General features: G+C 35.6%; 2 protein-coding genes across 9 annotated transcripts; one reads left to right on the top strand and one right to left on the bottom strand.

Moving 5' to 3' along the window:
- Positions 1-241: 241 nt before the first annotated feature.
- On the top strand, positions 242-7,627 carry LOC18429233 (Chaperone DnaJ-domain superfamily protein). Of its 8 annotated transcripts, none has more exons than XR_002280092.2 (9): positions 242-717; positions 4,535-4,612; positions 4,734-4,809; positions 5,071-5,144; positions 5,490-5,560; positions 5,712-5,759; positions 7,036-7,083; positions 7,204-7,253; positions 7,355-7,627. XR_002280092.2 is itself a non-coding variant. In XM_011623224.3 (7 exons), exons 1-6 carry the CDS (start codon positions 691-693, stop codon positions 5,752-5,754), a joined length of 369 nt encoding a protein of 122 aa, XP_011621526.1. In that variant the 5' UTR covers positions 242-690; the 3' UTR covers positions 5,755-5,759; positions 7,204-7,627. The 8 variants fall into 8 exon arrangements, 2 of the variants coding, with proteins under 2 accessions (XP_011621526.1, XP_088717378.1); XR_002280094.2 differs by lacking the exon at positions 7,036-7,083 and adding an exon at positions 6,978-7,035; XR_002280093.2 differs by lacking the exon at positions 7,036-7,083.
- Positions 7,628-8,565: 938 nt separating this feature from the next.
- Positions 8,566-9,695, bottom strand: LOC18429232 (AIG2-like (avirulence induced gene) family protein). Its single transcript, XM_088861251.1, has 2 exons — positions 9,499-9,695; positions 8,566-9,464 (listed from the first exon to the last, which is right to left on the bottom strand). Exon 2 carries the CDS (start codon positions 9,384-9,386, stop codon positions 8,868-8,870), a length of 519 nt encoding a protein of 172 aa, XP_088717377.1. The 5' UTR covers positions 9,387-9,464; positions 9,499-9,695; the 3' UTR covers positions 8,566-8,867.
- Positions 9,696-17,592: the final 7,897 nt, after the last annotated feature.

Below are 17,592 nucleotides of genomic sequence, written 5' to 3'. Positions count from 1 at the left end.
TTTTTAAAGTGCACGATTACTTCCATTACATAAGATTGTAACCTTATAAAAACATTTTTTCTTGACTAAATACCATAAAAGATCAACTATTTAACATTATGTCTACGTTTTTTAGTTTAATTTCAAAATATCCATCAAAAGACACGTGATTATGAGTTTCAACTTTCAAGTGAATAAACTGTTGAATACTTTTGTCTCTCATTGTATTTCTTCTAAAGAAAATTTTAAGCTCTAATTTTACAATATGCTCCCAGATAGGATGTTAACCTTGGGAGTGAATGTCCGCAATGCTCCCGCGGGAGCATACAACTTTGGCGTTCGACTTTCTTGCGCTCGTTAAAAATGTGTGAAATAAGCCTTTTGGATAACAGCACCACGTTGGAATAACTGGGCGATTCAACACCAGAACCTATTGTTCCTGAACTATTATCAAATTTGAAATCCAAATCCATTTTATGCAATGTTTTTGGCTTCCATTGATTGATTGAAAATGGGGTTTTACTTTGATTTAAACGGACCTCGTTTTTTTTGGAAAATTTGAACTGAGCACAAATTTGGGCTCTCCATTTTCTTGTTTTTGATGATTTTGAGGACCTTTATTTTTCTTGGACTTCTTTCGTTTCCTGAGAGTTGGATCAATGAATAATGTACTCTGGGGTTTGAAACCTTTCCCACACTGCATTCCAGTAGATGGAAGACAAAGATGATAACAAAAAGGTCGGCTCCCATTTCTTTGATTCTTTTTGTGTTTATTGTTGCACTTTTTTTAGTTTGCTTCTTTCCTGTTAAAATTATAAAAACCTGCATTTTTATCGGGTTTAATTTTATATTGTCTATGCCCGAATTTGTCTTTTTTTCATGTAGAAGTTGGGTTGCAGTGTTTTATTTAGAACTCCAATCTTCATTCCTTTTTCTTAAGTTCATGTCTCTGATTATGTTCTAAGGTATCGATAGATTTTTTCTGGGAGGAATTGTGTACAATTTTTCTGCATTTTTTTAGCAAGAATTGATTACTTGTGATGGTTTCCCCCAAGTTTAGCGATTTGCAATAATGTGTTTGAATATTTGCTCAATCCATCGTCCTGCAAATGTAGGATATGCATTTGCCTTTATATTCGACTGAATTTGTAGTTTGCCAAATTTCGATGGAAACTCTGGCTGTTTTCTTGTTTTCCTCGTTTTGGTCATTTAAACTTTCATCTAGGGTAGCTTACCTAATTGGTCAGCGGTTTTGGCTTTTAGTGTGTTAAGGATGCACTATTGAAATATTTGCTGTGATTGGTCTGAAGTTCTGAAAGCTGTAATGTTGTTTTGGCTTTTTAATCCTCACACCATAGATATATTTTACAGGTTTTGTTTGTGGTAATCATAGCTAAGAGAAATGAAAGTGATGCTTCTGATACTTGAAACGTAGCAATTGTATTACTGTACTGAAGATATGTTGACAAGAACTTGGTGCTTGCATGTTTGGCTCGTCGAAATGGAGGCAATGCGAACTAAGAAAGGGAAAAAGGAAGTTTTTTAAGAAAAAAATAGGTGGAATGGACTTTATGGAATATGCTTAAAAATCCAAAAAACAAAAAACAGAAAAAATGAAAGTATTAATAGACTTGTAGATGCTCTGGAGGTGACATATAGAGAAATGAAAATTTTGTTCTATGCTTTGGTCTTTTCTAATTTCTAAAGTTGAATGTGAAGGCGAAGTATAAAATAGCCTCTAAAGAGGGCATATAAGTTGCTTTGAAACCATTGGAGTTTGCTAGAAAGCCTAGAAATTCAACTAGAAATTATATATACATGCAAGCTCAGATATATGTATGCGCATTGGCCATAAAAAGTTATCATATATGCGCATAGTGTGTAGGCATATGCTTTGTATGCTGTATTTGGCTTCAGTGTTTCTTTATTTTCTTTTTTTTTAATTTGGTTTTGGTTGATAAGCACAACATTCATAGCTTGGGCATTGTTGATATGTCTTGCTTAGTGTGTCTTTGTGGAATAAATGATTTAAATGGGCAGTGATGAGACAGTGTGGATGATAGCTTATGAGTTAAACAGTAATAATGTACTCATCATCTAACCAAGTTGCTTATAATTTGATTCTTCAGAACCTTATAAAAAATTTATCCCATGATGCCTATTTCAACTCTAATAATTTTAGAAAATGTGTGGTAATGGTCTTGATATTAGGAGCTTGGGACTAACTAGACAGCCATAATAGGAGTTTTATGAATGCTATCTAGAATGAATTTATCCCATGATGCCTATTTCAACTCTAATAATTTTAGAGAATGTGTTGTAATGGTCTTGATATTAGGAGCTTGGGACTAATTAGTCAGCCACAATAGGAGTTTTATGAATGCTATCTAGAATGAACTGATGATGGATGGTGAAGGTGAAACATAGTTATGATTCAAAATATATTGTGAAATATTGGAGTATTGCACAATGATAATCTGTATATTCTTATCTAGCTATTTAGGCATGCCTTTAAATTTGTGGACATTCACCTAGATTCCTGCTTGAAGCTTTGTCACAAGAAGTTGGACTCAACTCAACTTTGGGTTTACACATGGGATTAGTGATGCCAAATTGCCGATTTGTCACAATAAAAGTAGATCATTCCACCGCCCCCTAAATATTTTTGTCTTATGGTACCCCTAGGAAGATTCAGCATGATTAACTGCCTTCATGCTTCCAGACTTAGGGCTAACTACAGTCACCATGATTATTCAAGAGGCTTTTCTTGTAAACTTGGGTTAACTGGAGCCCTACTAGTTCATTAAATTAAATAAAATCAGGGGAAATTTATCAAAATACCCATGAGACTAGTATTCTACACTTTGGACATCATTCCAACTCATTATCATGTGTCTTTTTATGGCTATTTTGAAACCAAATAAAAAAAATATGGGTAGAATATTAAATAGTTAAATCTCACATGAGTATTTTGACAACTTTCCTAAAAATCAATGGAATCATTTGTTTGCATGTTAAAATCCCCAACAATTTGGGACCTTAAGTACTCATGAAGAGGTATCTCAGAGATAGAACAAGGGACGAAGATCTTTGAGTTCACATTTCTGTAATCTAGTGTTTAATCTAGTTTGAAATTTATTGTTACATCTGTCACCTTATTGCATTCCCAAAGGACATGTAAGTTTCTCCTGCTTTTTTTTTGAGGAACAAGTCTTGGATATTGATAGTTACTTTTGAAAAAGCTCTATTAGTGAAATATCATTTGCTACAATTGGCTAAGAGAGAATAGCCACATTGCACCAAAATCCTTGCACCTTATGCTTCTGGAGTTATCTTGATGCTTTGTTGTATAACAAATATTTCATCCATATTATTTGAACCCTTATTGTTACTAGTTTTAAAAATAATTAATGAACCTGAAGATGCCACTTCCAGTTGTATTTTGATCACTTATATACGCCATATCCTTGTTGATTTTGCATCACCCACAAAGTGGCAGCATCCAGTGGACTTCAATCTCTATCACCTCACATAATTTTGGAGTGCTTCCAAATTATGAAGGACATTTTTCACATTAAGTGAATTAGCAATCTGTGCAATGTATTGCCTAAATCTTTTTCAGTTTGGCATAACTATTTGGTGCAAAGGTGAAGGACCCTGTAGGCAATAAGGGGTGTGGGTGTCTGTATCACTTAAGACTTTTTTTTTTTTTTTTGTTGAGTGAGTCGGGGTTGGTTGGGTAGGATACTCCTACCTCTTCCATTTTATTAACTGCTCTTCTTGTGGCTTCTTTTTGGAGTTTTAGGAGGCCTAGGAAGGATAAGGCCTGTTTTTTTTCCTATTCACTATAATGTTATTCAGTTCCTTATAAAAGGAACCATTAATAGGTATTGACTAATGAAGGATTTCATCGCAATGCAAGGGTGACCCCATCTACCCTTTTTATTTTATGCATAACACTCTTCTTTTGTGTTTTCGCATCTCTAATCCTGTTAGAGAAACTTTGATTTCGTGCTTATATCTTGTAAGTTAGTTTTAGCACAGAGGATTTATTTGAGAAGAAGCTATAGTGTGGGGGTCCAAGCACATATTGGGGTGATGAGGATTTTATGTACATGTTTGGTTATACAGTTTGTATATTTCCTGGGACCTGCTCAGGGTTATCACTTTGATAGGAAGCCAGAAAAGCCCCTGTGAGATTCTTCTTTCCATGATTTGAGTGGAAGTTGGATCAATGGAGGGTCGTTGTCTTCTGAATTTTCTTACACCTTCAGCTAATGGAATTTTTCTTTCAGAACTTTCAAGCCAATATTTATACCAATTTAAGATCTGGCCTTGCCATTTTTATCCACTTAGCTTTATTTGGTGCATATTGTTAGTGCAATGAGAGAAAAAACTGATTACTAGTGAACCCATTCTTATTTTTGTATATCAAAAAAATGTGGCTAACTGGTAAGTACATTCATGTTGCCATAATTTTCCTTTTTTGAGTGTGTTAATTTTTTTTGACGTTCTTGTGCCTTAGTTTCAATTGTTTATATTCAATCTGCTTTAGGACTATTACAAAGTGCTCGAAGTTGACTATGATGCAACTGATGAGAAAATCAGACTGAATTATCGAAGACTTGCCCTGGTTTGTGCTTTCTTTTGGCTTCTTCAGTTCTCTCTCACTTGGTCAATACTCTTTACATGTTTTCTTCATGATGTATCTTGAAAGGCCGATTTTTTTGTTTAATTTGCATTTTTCTTCCCAGAAATGGCACCCTGATAAGCATAAGGGGGACAATGCTGTCACTGAAAAGTTCCAAGAGATTAATGAAGCTTATAAAGGTAATTTAACATGTAGACGCACACATGTGTCCATATGTACCTGTGTATGTGTGTTGTGGTACGTATGTATGTTATGTTATGTATGTATACACCATGCTGTATATTTGGTTGCATTGGGTCACCATCCATGGGGGATTAAATATATATGTACAAGCCAATGGATTGATATGATTTTATGTTCCAAAGATTAAATAGATATGTAAATGGAAAAAGATGCTTTTATTTTTGAGAGGTTAAATGCATATCATGGTTACTTTGTAGTGTTGAGCGATCCAGTGAAGCGCCTTGATTATGATCATTCTGGAAATTATGATGTTCACAGATACACTTTACAGGTACTGCTTGGCTGCATTAATTCGCATTTAGTCCACTTTCAATATATGCCATATTCCAATTGATGAAATAATGGCTGTGATAGAGTCATAGGGAAAGTATGCCGATACCCAAATGGGATCATCAACTTCCAATGAAATTATGGATGGTGATGAAGAGAGTGGGATCCACCAAGGGGTTATGTCCTCATCAGGTTGGTCCCATTGGGTGTCTTTCCATCACCATCCATCATTTCTGTGGATGGCGAGGACCTCAATGGATCATGGTTTGGCCATGTCCGTTGAACTATATTATATGCACGATTTTCTGATATGGGCATTACATTTGACCCATTATATCATATTCAGGAATATCTTAGCCGCTTCAAAGGAATGATACTCACTTGCAATGGCCTTGGTATTGGCGATGCTTCTATTTGGTAACTTTCTGTCAGTTATGTCTGACTTTTCCATGAAATTTCTCAAAAATAAAGTCCTTTTAACTTCTTGATTTGGAAAAATGTAGTTGGAGGTGAAAGTGCAGTTGAATTGGCTTGGAATATAAAATGAACAAATAATGCCTTTTTGCAGGGCACATCAATTGATGGACTCTAGCGACTATAGAGATATATGAACCTGGTATGTTATGTCATTGATTTGTTCCTCTGTATTAGTAGAATGAATCATAAGGGAGTGTGATGTTTAACTAACAGTATAAAGAAGTTCCACTTATTATAAGTCAATGCTAGTGGCAGGTGATTATCTATCATTTACAATGTTACTCATGCCCTCCAAGTTTGATTATAGCTCATGCCATATTTTATCAATGCAAAGTGTCCATGGCCCTGTATAAATTTGTTTTCTGATGGATAGAAGTTTCAACTTAAGTGAAAATATATTTATAAGATCACCAATCGATCTTGCTATCTCATACATGTTAAAATCCTTCAGTTCCCAAACTGGATGGTAACAGGATTCTTCCTATGCTATCTGGACTTCAAAGTTCGAACAGTATATGCTGCTGTTGCAGCGTTCAGTAACTTCTATCACTTTTTAATTATTTGAGATTGATGGCCTCTTGGATATGATGGGTTTCCTTCAGTTCTCATTTAGGGTTCGGTGTCTTGCACACATAACAGATATTATTTGTTGGCCAAGCATAGCTGCAATAAGTGTTTGAAAATCTTAGTTACAATTTTAATGGATAATTTATCACGGAAGCAGGTTTTTCCCCTAGCTTACATTGGTCGCTTTAGATAAACTGAATGAATTTAATTGGGTGATCCCTCTAGGAAAACATTAATTGTTTGTAAGCATTACACCTACATTAGACAAATTCTATAGCCCTTCATATTATTGTTCCCAAACTTTGTAATATACATAAACTTATCAAGCTACAACCTCGATTTGTTTATTAATAATTGTGTCTTTGCATTTATAGCCTCATATTGATTAAATGTACAGATTCACAATGGCTGGTAAGCGCTGCCCTATAGTCAGAAAATGTAAAATATTTATGATTGTCAGGAAGAAAAGGTTTTTAGGAAACAAGTCTTTCATATATAGAAGGTTGGATGATTTTTTTATAAGAATAATCAGTGGTTGTCTTCACATTGAACTAAAGAAAGCCTCAAAGTTGTTAGAATCATAGAGGAAACGTATACAATACAACCAATGACTTTTAGTACAGAGGAGTCACATTTATCCTTGGTGTCGGATGTGAAGTCGGGTGGCCTTGGGTGTGCCATCGACTGGCTTCAAATTAATAGAAAGCAAAACTTTGAATTTTGTAACATAGCCTAAGCTGTTGAGCTTCACATTTAATAACTAGTGGCCCTTGTGACTTCCTTGTACTAGATGTTCAGGGTGGTGGGTGGCCAGAACATTGATTTCTTTAGTTCTATTTCTACAACAGGTAGGAAACCAATCCCCCATGAACTATGGTCACAATGATATATCAAAGGTAGTCCCTAAATTATGACTAAATGCAGCATTTATTTCATATTCATTGTAGTTTTCTGATTTTAACCTAACTAGAAATTTGAGCTTTCTTGCTCCTGACTTTCCTAGAATTATTGTGCAGGAACGTAATAGATAATACACTTGGTTCCTGCTTGCTTGCATTCTAAGGGAGTGCGTACCTGCTCATGAATATTCTTGTCATTGCAATATTACCATATGCACAGTATGATAGAAGAATTAGGTTTCCTTTCCTTGATCCTTAATTTTTGCAGACATTGCCGGCAAAATTGTCGGCATATTTGGTGGCAATAAACTCAGAAGAAATTGAGATTTCGGAATAAACTCAAGAAGAAATTGAGATTTGAGAATCTTTTTAAGCATGGAGAACTTCCTATGGCGCTTCTTATCTGAAATTGTACACTATTACCTGGAATTTTTCTTTTGACGGTTAAAAACCTACACTATAAGCATGCAGAATTTCTTATGGCGCTTCTTATATGAAATTGTACACTATTACCTGGAAATTTTCTTTTGACTGCTAAAAATCTACACCATAAGCATGGAGAATTTCCTATGGCGCTTCGTATCTGAAATTGTACACTATTAACTGGAATTTTTCTTTTGACTGTGAAAAACCTACACAAGGGAATTTGGTATTTCATTTGGGGCTACAGCTAGTACTCGCTTTGATATTGCTCTATGATCAATTGGCAAAAATTTGCACATCTTTCTGTTGGTAAAATATGGAGTCCGCATAACACGCAAGGGTATGTAGTACACCATGCGTATATTCCACTCTCTTTTTCAAATGGATGGTTGAGATTAACCGAGGTTCCTGGTGCACATCCAAATATGGAATACTCCCCTTTAAAGAAAGGGAAATTTACACCGATATCCCATAATTTTTAAGGTATTGAAGAAAACTGTATCCAATATGTTACATTTTTTTAATTACCCAAAAACAAAAAAAAAAGGTACATTTTATGCTCATGTCTTTCTTTCTTCATTTTTTTTATTTTTCCTGAAAAAGGCCCCTCCAAAAATATTAGTTTCAATTTTTAAATAGCTTGTTATAAGGAATCAAAACTCTCTAGAACTACTATGAGCTGGTTTGTTTTTTAACTAAAAGCATAAATCAACGTGGTCTTAAACTATTATTTCCAAATTACTCATTTTAATGAATCAATGTAGCTTGGAATTGATTGTTTCGGTCCACCTTTGATTCGTAGCTAAAACAGTATAGATCAAATTGATCAGGAACTATTAACACCGGAGCATTTTTTTTTTAATTTTAAATTGGTCAAGAATCAAAGTGGTTCGGAACTTTCCAAACTGCATTGATTTCTTACAAAAAGAGCATAGATCAAAATGGTCTTGAATTGATAATATTGAACCAGAGTTTGTTTTGGAAAACAAGTAATATTAAAACGTGAGGTATATGTGGTATTGTTCAAACAACTAACTCTAAAGATAAATAGTCTCATTTGTATACTTTCCCCTAAGGTAAATTTCCCCAAAGAAAATAAAAACATATTACCACTCAAACGAGGACCAGTTATATGCAAGTAAAATACAATTTCAACAAAGCGATAGCCACGCCATTCGTTTGTGGGCATCAAAAGAGAGAGAGAGATTTCCAAAGATCAATGCAGAGAGAGAGAGAGAGAGAGAGATCCTATTCAAATGATCAATGAGAGAGATTTTTCCAAACATCAATGAAGAGAACGATTCAAATGATCAATGAGGATCCCCAGCCTCTTCCTAGAGAGAGAGAGATTCAAACAATCAATGAACCCCGGCCTCTTCCTTGATGAAAGCGTGTACGGCCTCAAGGAAAGTGACCCCCTGCGGCCTCGCCCCCCTCCTGACGTATCCCTCAGCCTCGCTCTCGGAGTAGAGAGGGAGGCCCACCCGCCCCCACCTCCTCCACAGCTCGCCACCGTAGCTCTCATCCGCAAAGTAAGCCTCCGCCCGAACCTCCACCTCAGGCTCGGAGCCACTCCGAAGCAAGACCGGCCGCCTCACGTAGTGCCCCCTACCCGTGCCCTCGAGCTCATCCATACGCCCCAGGCCGTACTCCGATACGGCGTAGAGCTCGCCATATATACGGTGGCCGTGACCGGGCTCGTTGATGAGGAATGGGACGTTGTAGGGGCCGCACACGAGAGGGTATTTCTCGGCCGTTTGACACACGCCCCTGTATTCGACGTCTCCACGCTTGGTCAGCTCGTCGACGAGCCAATGGTTGCCGAAGCCGCGCTTTAGGGTGCCGTACGTGAAGATTAGGGTTTTCACTGCACCCATGAGAGAGGAGAGAGAAAAGGGAGTTGTGCTAGAGTCTAGAGGGATGGATTGTTCGGGTAGAGAGAGAGAAGACGCGAGGTCTGAAATTAGAGAGAGAGAGAGAAGACGCGAGGTCTGAAATTAGAGAGAGAGAGAGAGAAGGTGATTTATGGGATTATTCTGAGAGAGAGAGAGAGAGGGAGGTCAGTTAAGGAATCTTAGAGAGAGAAAGCGAGAGAGGTCTGAAATGAATCTTGAAATGGAGGCCAATCTCCTATTGTGAGTTCAGTCTCCTGTTGTGGTATAAAAAACTTGACAATTCAGGAATTGCTGGTGGTATTTGGGTGCGAGTCGAGGGATTTTGGGAGAGTCAAAAGGTGGTTTTGTGGCGTTAGGAGAGCCCCAAAATGAGAGTATTTGATGCGGTTTGGGGCGATTTCAAGGAGAAGGGATTGGTGCCGTGCCCAATTAGTTTTTGTCTTTGGCTTCCCAGGGGAAGGGGTGTGAAGTAGATAAGCGGTTTTGGGCAGCAGGGGAAATTGGTGGTTTTGAAGGGGGAGAGATCGAGCGGTTTTGATTTGGTGGGGCGTCGTTTAGGGGTTTTTTTTTGGACACCTGAGATTCTTTATCGCTTTCGAGATTATAACAAGGAGTCAGAAGCTTAACCCTCTTAACACCTAAAGACGTAAGTTTCTCCTTGGTAACCTTGTTTTGGCAATTTCTATTTCGGCTGAGGTTTCTATTAGACCTACGACTTATGGAAAAAAAACAGAAGAAGCGAAAGTCTCACCTCGTAACCTTATTTAGAAAAGGGTGCAGTTTTTATTGAGCCTAGGCTCTAAATAATCAAATTTGAGCCTCCTACCTTCAAATAGTGTCTAGTTTCAATACCGGAAATTTTTGTGATGGTTTTTAAATATATTTTCTATCTTTATTTATAAATGTTAAAGCTTAAAAAATAGTGTAGATCGAAATATCTATGAAAACTTGAAAATTGACGGTCAAAAAATGCGTTACAAAATACGCTATTTTTAAAACTTGAAATCTATTTTTTTCTCATGTTCATGTATGTTGATGTTGAGATAATCTATTTGAGGATGTTTTAGGCATCAAAACAACACCTTGAAAATTTTGAAGTAGCCTCTAATTTGTTTGTTTAGAGCTTCGGCTCTATATAAACTTTTCCCTTTAGAAAACACTCTACGAAAGCTCTAAAATCTAGTATGAAAATTTTTAGTGATGGCTACAAAATGTTTTTTTATTATTAGTCATAAGATTTGTAGCTCAAAAAAGAATACAAATCTTGTGGATCCATTACTAAGGATGGCAATGGACCTCATACCCTTCGGGTATACCCAACACCGGGTATACCCAACACCAGTCCAGGTATGGGTCAAACATTTGGACCCGTCGAGTTGGGTATGGGTCTAACATTTGGACCCGTCGGGTTAGGTCCGGATCCAAAACCTGGACCTGAACACTATCCAAGTCCTGGTTGGATCGTACCTGTACCCGTACCCATAAACTATTGGAAATAAAATACTTCAAGTTTAATTCTTTTGGGTGCAATAAGGATCGTATACAATGAGAACTTGTAGTCATCTTTAACTATTAAACGATAAAGAAGACTGGCTTGAAATATAATGGCAAGAAAAAAAAAAAAAAGAAAAAAAGAAAGAAGAAGAAGGAGAAGCTCATAGTGAAAGTGGCAATGGACGCGACTAGACTCGAGACCCAACAGGATAGATCCAGGACCCGATGAGTTCGGGTATGAGTCCAACTTTTGGAGCCGGCAGGTTGGGTCTGGGTCCAAAACCTAGACCCGAATACTATTCTGGTCTGGGTCCAGGTCTAGTTAGACCTGACCCGTTGACACCGCTATCCATGACTGCTTGAAAGTCGATAGCTAGATAATGTGTTACAACATATACTATTTAAGCTTTTTTTTTTTTTTTTTTCAAATTCATAATGTTCAAGGTCGAGATGATCAATTGAATGGTTTTCTACCATTGGAACATCAATTTTTTATAAGATTTGAGATGCTCCTTAACTTTTTCATAAAACCTGTGTTTTATTTTAACCATTTCCATTCTATTTATTAGCAATTTATTAAAAAATAACTCATTCTAATGATACATGGTTTAAAATTTTGGAAAATGTTAAAATAATGCCTACATTTTATTTAAAAAGTAAAGCCTAAAAATCCTCAAATTAATGATCTCGATCTTGACTATATGGATGTGAGAAAAAATAAAGATTCCAAGTTTAAAAATAATATATCTTGTAATGCATTATCTAAGCCTTTCTATTTTCTGGTGTATATAGATTGCAAGTTCTCCACTATTTGTGGAGGGTCAAATTTTATTATCAAAGGGAAGTAGATTTCCAAGCCATCGTAGGGTTTCAAATGTCGAAACTGCATTTTTTTATGAGATTTTGAAGTAAGGTTTTACATTTTTTTTTAAGGCCTGTGCGTTATAGAAACTGCATCTTTTAAATTTTGTTTGGGTGCATTTATAAAAGGTATACATCATTACTTGCAGAAATAAGATTATAATATTTTATACTGTTTATTTTAGTTGGACAGTATAATTTAACACAACTTTTAAGCTAAACGGTATAGATTCCAACACATCTTTTAAGTCTGTGCCAAAAAATGATGCGTCTTTTAAGACAGTGTCAACTCCTTGCCACCTTATATAAACTTTTTTTAGATCAGTTAAAGTTGCTCTTCACCCTAAAAAAAGGTTGTTCCAAATGTAAAAACCCTAAAACTATCTTAACAAATATTGTAGACCCCTTATTTTGAATTTGGCTATTTTTTTCATTTTTTATTTTTTAAATCCTCAAAAATGTCTTAGAAATGCCTAGTAGACCCTTAGGGACCATCTTACCTAAATACACCATAATCTACTTTTTCCTATGGTCCATAGTCCCTTGGACCATGGTCTCAACCTTTTAGAATATCCTAGGGAATTTCCAAGATAATCCTAAAATCTTAGAAAACCATTTTAAAATCTAGCAAGTTATCCTAAACATTAGAAAATAGGAAAACCGACTTAGATAGAAGCTTTTGGAATAAGTACGATCAAGATAATACGAAATTTGGATAAAAAAACAAAAAAAGTAGTGAAATCTCAAAAAATTAGGTGACCTTGTCTTAAACCCCACATTTGTGCTTTTCAGACCAAAAGTTTGAAAATGCTACAATTTGTGGCGTCTAGACCTCTTGACCTGATAAGCTCAAATTTTCTTAAGAAATCCATTGGGAATCATTCCCAATCAACTTAAAACCTGTGGTGTCAAGACATCTTGATCCGATAAACTCAAATTTTCTATAGAAATCCATTGGGAATCATTCTCAATAAACTTAGAACTGACTAGAATTGACTTTTGAAGCACGTATAAAATTGCGATTTTTGTCATTCATGAGGTGACAAAACTTGAGATCTAGAGACCTATTTCCTAGAAAAAATCTCAAAGTAGGAAGCCTAACCATCGAGACATCAAAACTTTAGTTTTTTAAACCAAATCCCATATAATAAAACCTTAGCCTACATCCTCTTAACTTTACTCTAGAGTTTTAGTTTTTAAACCTTAGATCCTAGAAGCCGTGACCTTATATCTAAGCTACAAAATCCTAGACTCAATTTTAACATCTCTCAATCAACCATAGCCAAGATTTCCAACTGAGTGAAAAGTCAACCAATTTCAAAGAGAAAAAATGAAGGGCACCACCAACTTCAGGCGTCTTGGGCCAACCGGCTTAGGCAAGTAAACATTCTTTCCTTCTCTTATTTAATTTTAGTTATTTTCATTATTTTAGGTAAATTTAATTTTAAAATAAGTTTTCTTTATTTTGGCGAAAATATCATACTAGCATTGCCAACAATTTAAAGAGAAATTGAGATTTCGAGGTTAATTAGTTTTAAATCATAATTTGGTCATTCCCATACATCTCTATCAAATTTAATTAACTAGTTTTATAGCGATAGATCAAGAAATCTCTGATTTGATATCTTCTTGATTTCTCGCTCTAAACAAATATAGATGGATAAGATTTTGGATTCCAATTTACATCATTTCCCCTGCAGAACCCATTCTAGTCATGGATTTTGGATTCAAATTTTAAGAGCTGAGAATCTCATTTATGGGAATATGACTATGAAATACAAAATAATGAATAAATTTTAAATCACGCTTTTTCTTATTAATTTTAACAAGGTGACAAATTTGGGCATTTTGGTGTCAACTGGCCAATAAGCAAGTGGGTGTTGGTAGGTCATAACCGTAGAAGATACCTTTTTTTCATGGGAAAAGTTTACTTCCCCTGCAGTATAGACAATCTATGCTTCTCTACCATCCAGCCCTTCAATTTTGATCAAGGGAGCCACTCACTATTTCATCTTAAATCTGATGCTTTATAGTATTTTTTTTTCAATTTTTTTATACAAATTGTATGACATTGGGGAGCACCTATAAAAAAAATATTAAAAATAATTTTTCAATAAAATAGAATAACCAAAATACCCTTTGAAGCTTTCAAGGGTATTTTTGTTATTTTATTTTATTGAGAACATTTTTTACAAGTGCTTGTTTAATAGAGGAATGGACGTTCAAAATTTGACATGAAAAGAATTTATATAAAAAATATTAAAAATAAACAAAATATTAAAAATAAAATAATGCAGGATTGGGGCAATCTTAGCCCTCCATTCACATTAGTTGGTTGGATAAGGGGAAGTATATGAGTTTTATGTTGTAGGGGTATCATAAAAATAAAAGGTAGCTGTATTGATTCTCCCATGTGGGGGGTGTATGGATGGCTTATCCAAATTTATAATTTCCTCGATTTTTTTAAAACATCATAAATCAAGTGAGACTGAATCCTGAATCCTTATCAACTCCTTATTTTGCTTTCCTCTTCTATATTGAAGTTCTCCCCTTTGTTTCAATTCAATTCAACGCAAAGGAAAAGCATAAAGCAAAAAAACATAGATAATTACAAAGGCAATGATCTCGAATTACATCATGCACTTCACTCATGCTGAAATTCCACATGCAATCCATCCATTAAATCAAACACCTGTAGCCATAAAGATCTCAAAGCCCATGGAGGTCTCCAAGTCCTTCTACACCAATTTATCACATTTAGTGTGTCACCTTCCGCTACACACCATACACCTAGAAATCTATCTTTCAGAACTTTAAGACCAAACAACAAAGCACTTAATTCATCTATGTTTGCAGTGCAATTACCACATTGTCCCCAATAGCAGTAAAGAACACTCCCTTCTAAATTCTTAAAGACATCCCCATAGCCCGTTGGTTAAGGTTTCCATTGAACTTCCATCAAAATTCATTTTGATACAACCACTACTAAGTTTTATCCATCTTTGAATTTTGATACAACCACTACCAAGTTTTATCCATCTTCCCTCATGTTTATCAAGTCAGTTGAGAAATTGAGAACAACATCCACCTTTCACCATCTCCCTCCTTAGTTACTGAAAACCATGCATGATCTTTTCTTGAATCATTAACAAGCATAATCCTTTCCCTTCAAACGTTCTCCTATTGCACTCTACCCATGCTTCCCATAACAAAGCAACTCTTCAGACATTCCATAAAGTTTTACCTTTCTTTGGCAGAGCTGGACAGCATAGCTGTTCTTCATGGCCTTGTGGAATGGTCAATTGCATACCGCACTTACTAAAAACCCATTGCCAGAGACAATTTGTGAGTTCATAGTGAAGAAACCAATGATCTCCCATCTCCTTATCTTTTTAACATAACAGGCAGATATTAACCAGAATTTTACCTCTCTTTCTCAGATTATCTCCCGTTAGAAAAAATCTAACCTTGTGAGGAATATTTCATTTCCAAATTTTATTCAAACTCCTTTTTTACCACCGGTCACAATCATCTATATGCAGATTTTATAAAGAAATTCCTTTACTCTCTTCGTCCGATACCAATTCAGCATCTTCTTGCCTTGAGACATATCCGATACCAATTCATCATCTTCTTGCCTTCCGATACCAATTCAGCATCTTCTTGCCTTGAGACATATCCAAGACCAATTCATCATCTTCTTGCCTTGAGACATAAACTCTTTCTAGCTCTACAAGTAATTCTGCCAGCTGAGCAATGATCAAATCCGGCACGCTATTATATCTGCACTGAACATTCCGGCTCATTTGTGACTCTTCTTTTACACATCTCATTGACTTTAGCCAAAAGACTGGAAACTAGAAATCTAATTTTCAATGGAACCATTTGTTTGACCAAATGTTACCCTTTCCTATCACCCATCGACTATAATTCACCAATACTTATCACCCATCGACTATAATTCGCCAATACTTCTCTACAACTAAGAATATTCTTCCACATCTACAATTGATTCTGGCCCCCTTTCTTCCACTAATAAATTGAGAGTTCTGATCAATCTCATATTTATTGATGTATATCAACTTTGAATACAACTGCACCTCATATCGATGTATGTCAACTTTGAATACAACCGCTCCTCATATTGATAATATTGATTAAGGTTGGCAATGGACTAGACCTGGATTGGACCAGCCCTGGTCCCCATAGGACTGGCCCAGGCCTGAGCCAATGAGGCATTAGACTGGGCCTAGCCTTGGCCCTGTCAGGGCTGGGGCAAAAAGAATAAAATAAAAACAAAAGAAAAACCTAAAGAAAAAAATGTCAGGACAACCCTGTTGTGGCCCTTGCCCGACCCTCAGACCTCATGGCCCAGGCCGTAGTTTTTTAGGACCAGGCAACTCAGCCCACAGCAAATGCCTTCTCTTGACCTCTGAGACTGAATAAAGCTACCAAAAAGTAAAATATATGAAAGGATAGGTCTAGTGCATCAGCCGGCGACCTACTCAAATGGGTCTCCTTCCAAAGTCCATCTTATTTGTGGACTTTACTGATCAAATTTCGATAACCTTAACCACCATAATCATGAATATGAAAATAAATATGGATTCCTAACTTTAAAATTTTATTATTTTTAATTTTATTTTTAGAAATTTCTTTTTGTTTTTCATAAATCATTATATGCTATTTTTTACCGCAAAATTATGTATGTAAAGCAGCAAAAATACATCACGTCCTATATCCATATATTTGGAAGGGTAACCCCATTTGAATGGGATTTAAACTTTCACTATAAAAAATTTCATTATCTTTGTTTTTGAAAAGGAAAAAGGTGAGAGTAAGACCTAGGGTATACAGTGATAACTAAAGCCCCACCTCAAATTTAAATTTAAATTATAGCTCTAGTACTTGAAAATATTCAAATTAATCACCTCAACCTGAAAAATAGATGGATTTCAAGCCCTAAAATTCTGGACCATCCATTTGTATGACTTCACATTCCAGCTAGATCCATGCCATTTTTGGAGCTTTAAATTTTATAATCAAGGGCAGATCTGCATTTTTTGTTGGGCTTTGAGGTGCGGCCCTTCTTTTTATCATAAACCCGAAGTCATACACTAATGTGCATCTTTAAATAAGGGCTTCAATTTACAATGATGGCCACTAATTGATGATTTGGAAATTAGCAGTTTTATTCATCTTTGTCTATTTTACCGGTGCAAAATATTAGAAGAGGTGTAATGACCATTGCGGTAATAAAATGGCCGTTATATTTTATGGGAGGGCTTTCTATCTACGTGACCCCACCCACATATATAGTTTATGTGGCTCTTAGTCTCAGCCGTCAAATTAGAGTGGATGGTTATAATGGCTTGAGTCATAATGTCACAAGCTGGTTGTTAACCGTTGGATCTTGATCAGACGGCTCATAGTTTTTTTATTTTTATTCTACAAGTAATTTTGAAGCAAAATTTGGGGCATGCATATATCTAATAGGGGCGCATATGATAAAAATAAAAATAAGTATTTATGATAATGTAAAATTGACCGAATACCCTTAAAAATTACAAGAGAATTTTGGTCATTTATTTTTACGTAAATTTTTTTTTCTAGGTTTGCCCTAATTTTATGATGTGACGCCCTAAATTTCATCCGAAAATGTTTAGTAGAAAAAAATGAAAAATAAAACAGCGTTTAGCATGACATTGTGGTGTGAACAATCATAGTCGTTTGATTCAGATCGAATGGCTAGAAAGTGGGGTCACATATAATTTATATGTTGTTGGGGTCACATAGAAATATTTCCCTATATTTGAAAGTGCTTAGTAATTTG

Source organism: Amborella trichopoda, chromosome 3 (genome assembly GCF_054954075.1).
Source record: "Amborella trichopoda isolate Santa Cruz 75 chromosome 3, AtrichopodaSantaCruz75HAP2 v2.0, whole genome shotgun sequence".
Classification (NCBI taxonomy): Eukaryota; Viridiplantae; Streptophyta; class Magnoliopsida; order Amborellales; family Amborellaceae; genus Amborella; species Amborella trichopoda.
This window is presented reverse-complemented; position numbering and strand designations above follow the sequence as displayed.

What these genes read in the sequence shown, in the direction of transcription:
- LOC18429233 (XM_011623224.3), top strand. Translation starts at nt 691, where the DNA reads ATGGAAGACAAAGATGATAACAAAAAG. An exon ending in ACAAAGATGATAACAAAAAG is followed by an intron (nt 718 to 4,534) that starts GTCGGCTCCCAT and finishes AATCTGCTTTAG; the next exon opens with GACTATTACAAAGTGCTCGA. An exon ending in GATTAATGAAGCTTATAAAG is followed by an intron (nt 4,810 to 5,070) that starts GTAATTTAACAT and finishes GTTACTTTGTAG; the next exon opens with TGTTGAGCGATCCAGTGAAG.
- LOC18429232 (XM_088861251.1), bottom strand. Translation starts at nt 9,386, where the DNA reads ATGGGTGCAGTGAAAACCCTAATCTTCACGTACGGCACCCTAAAGCGC.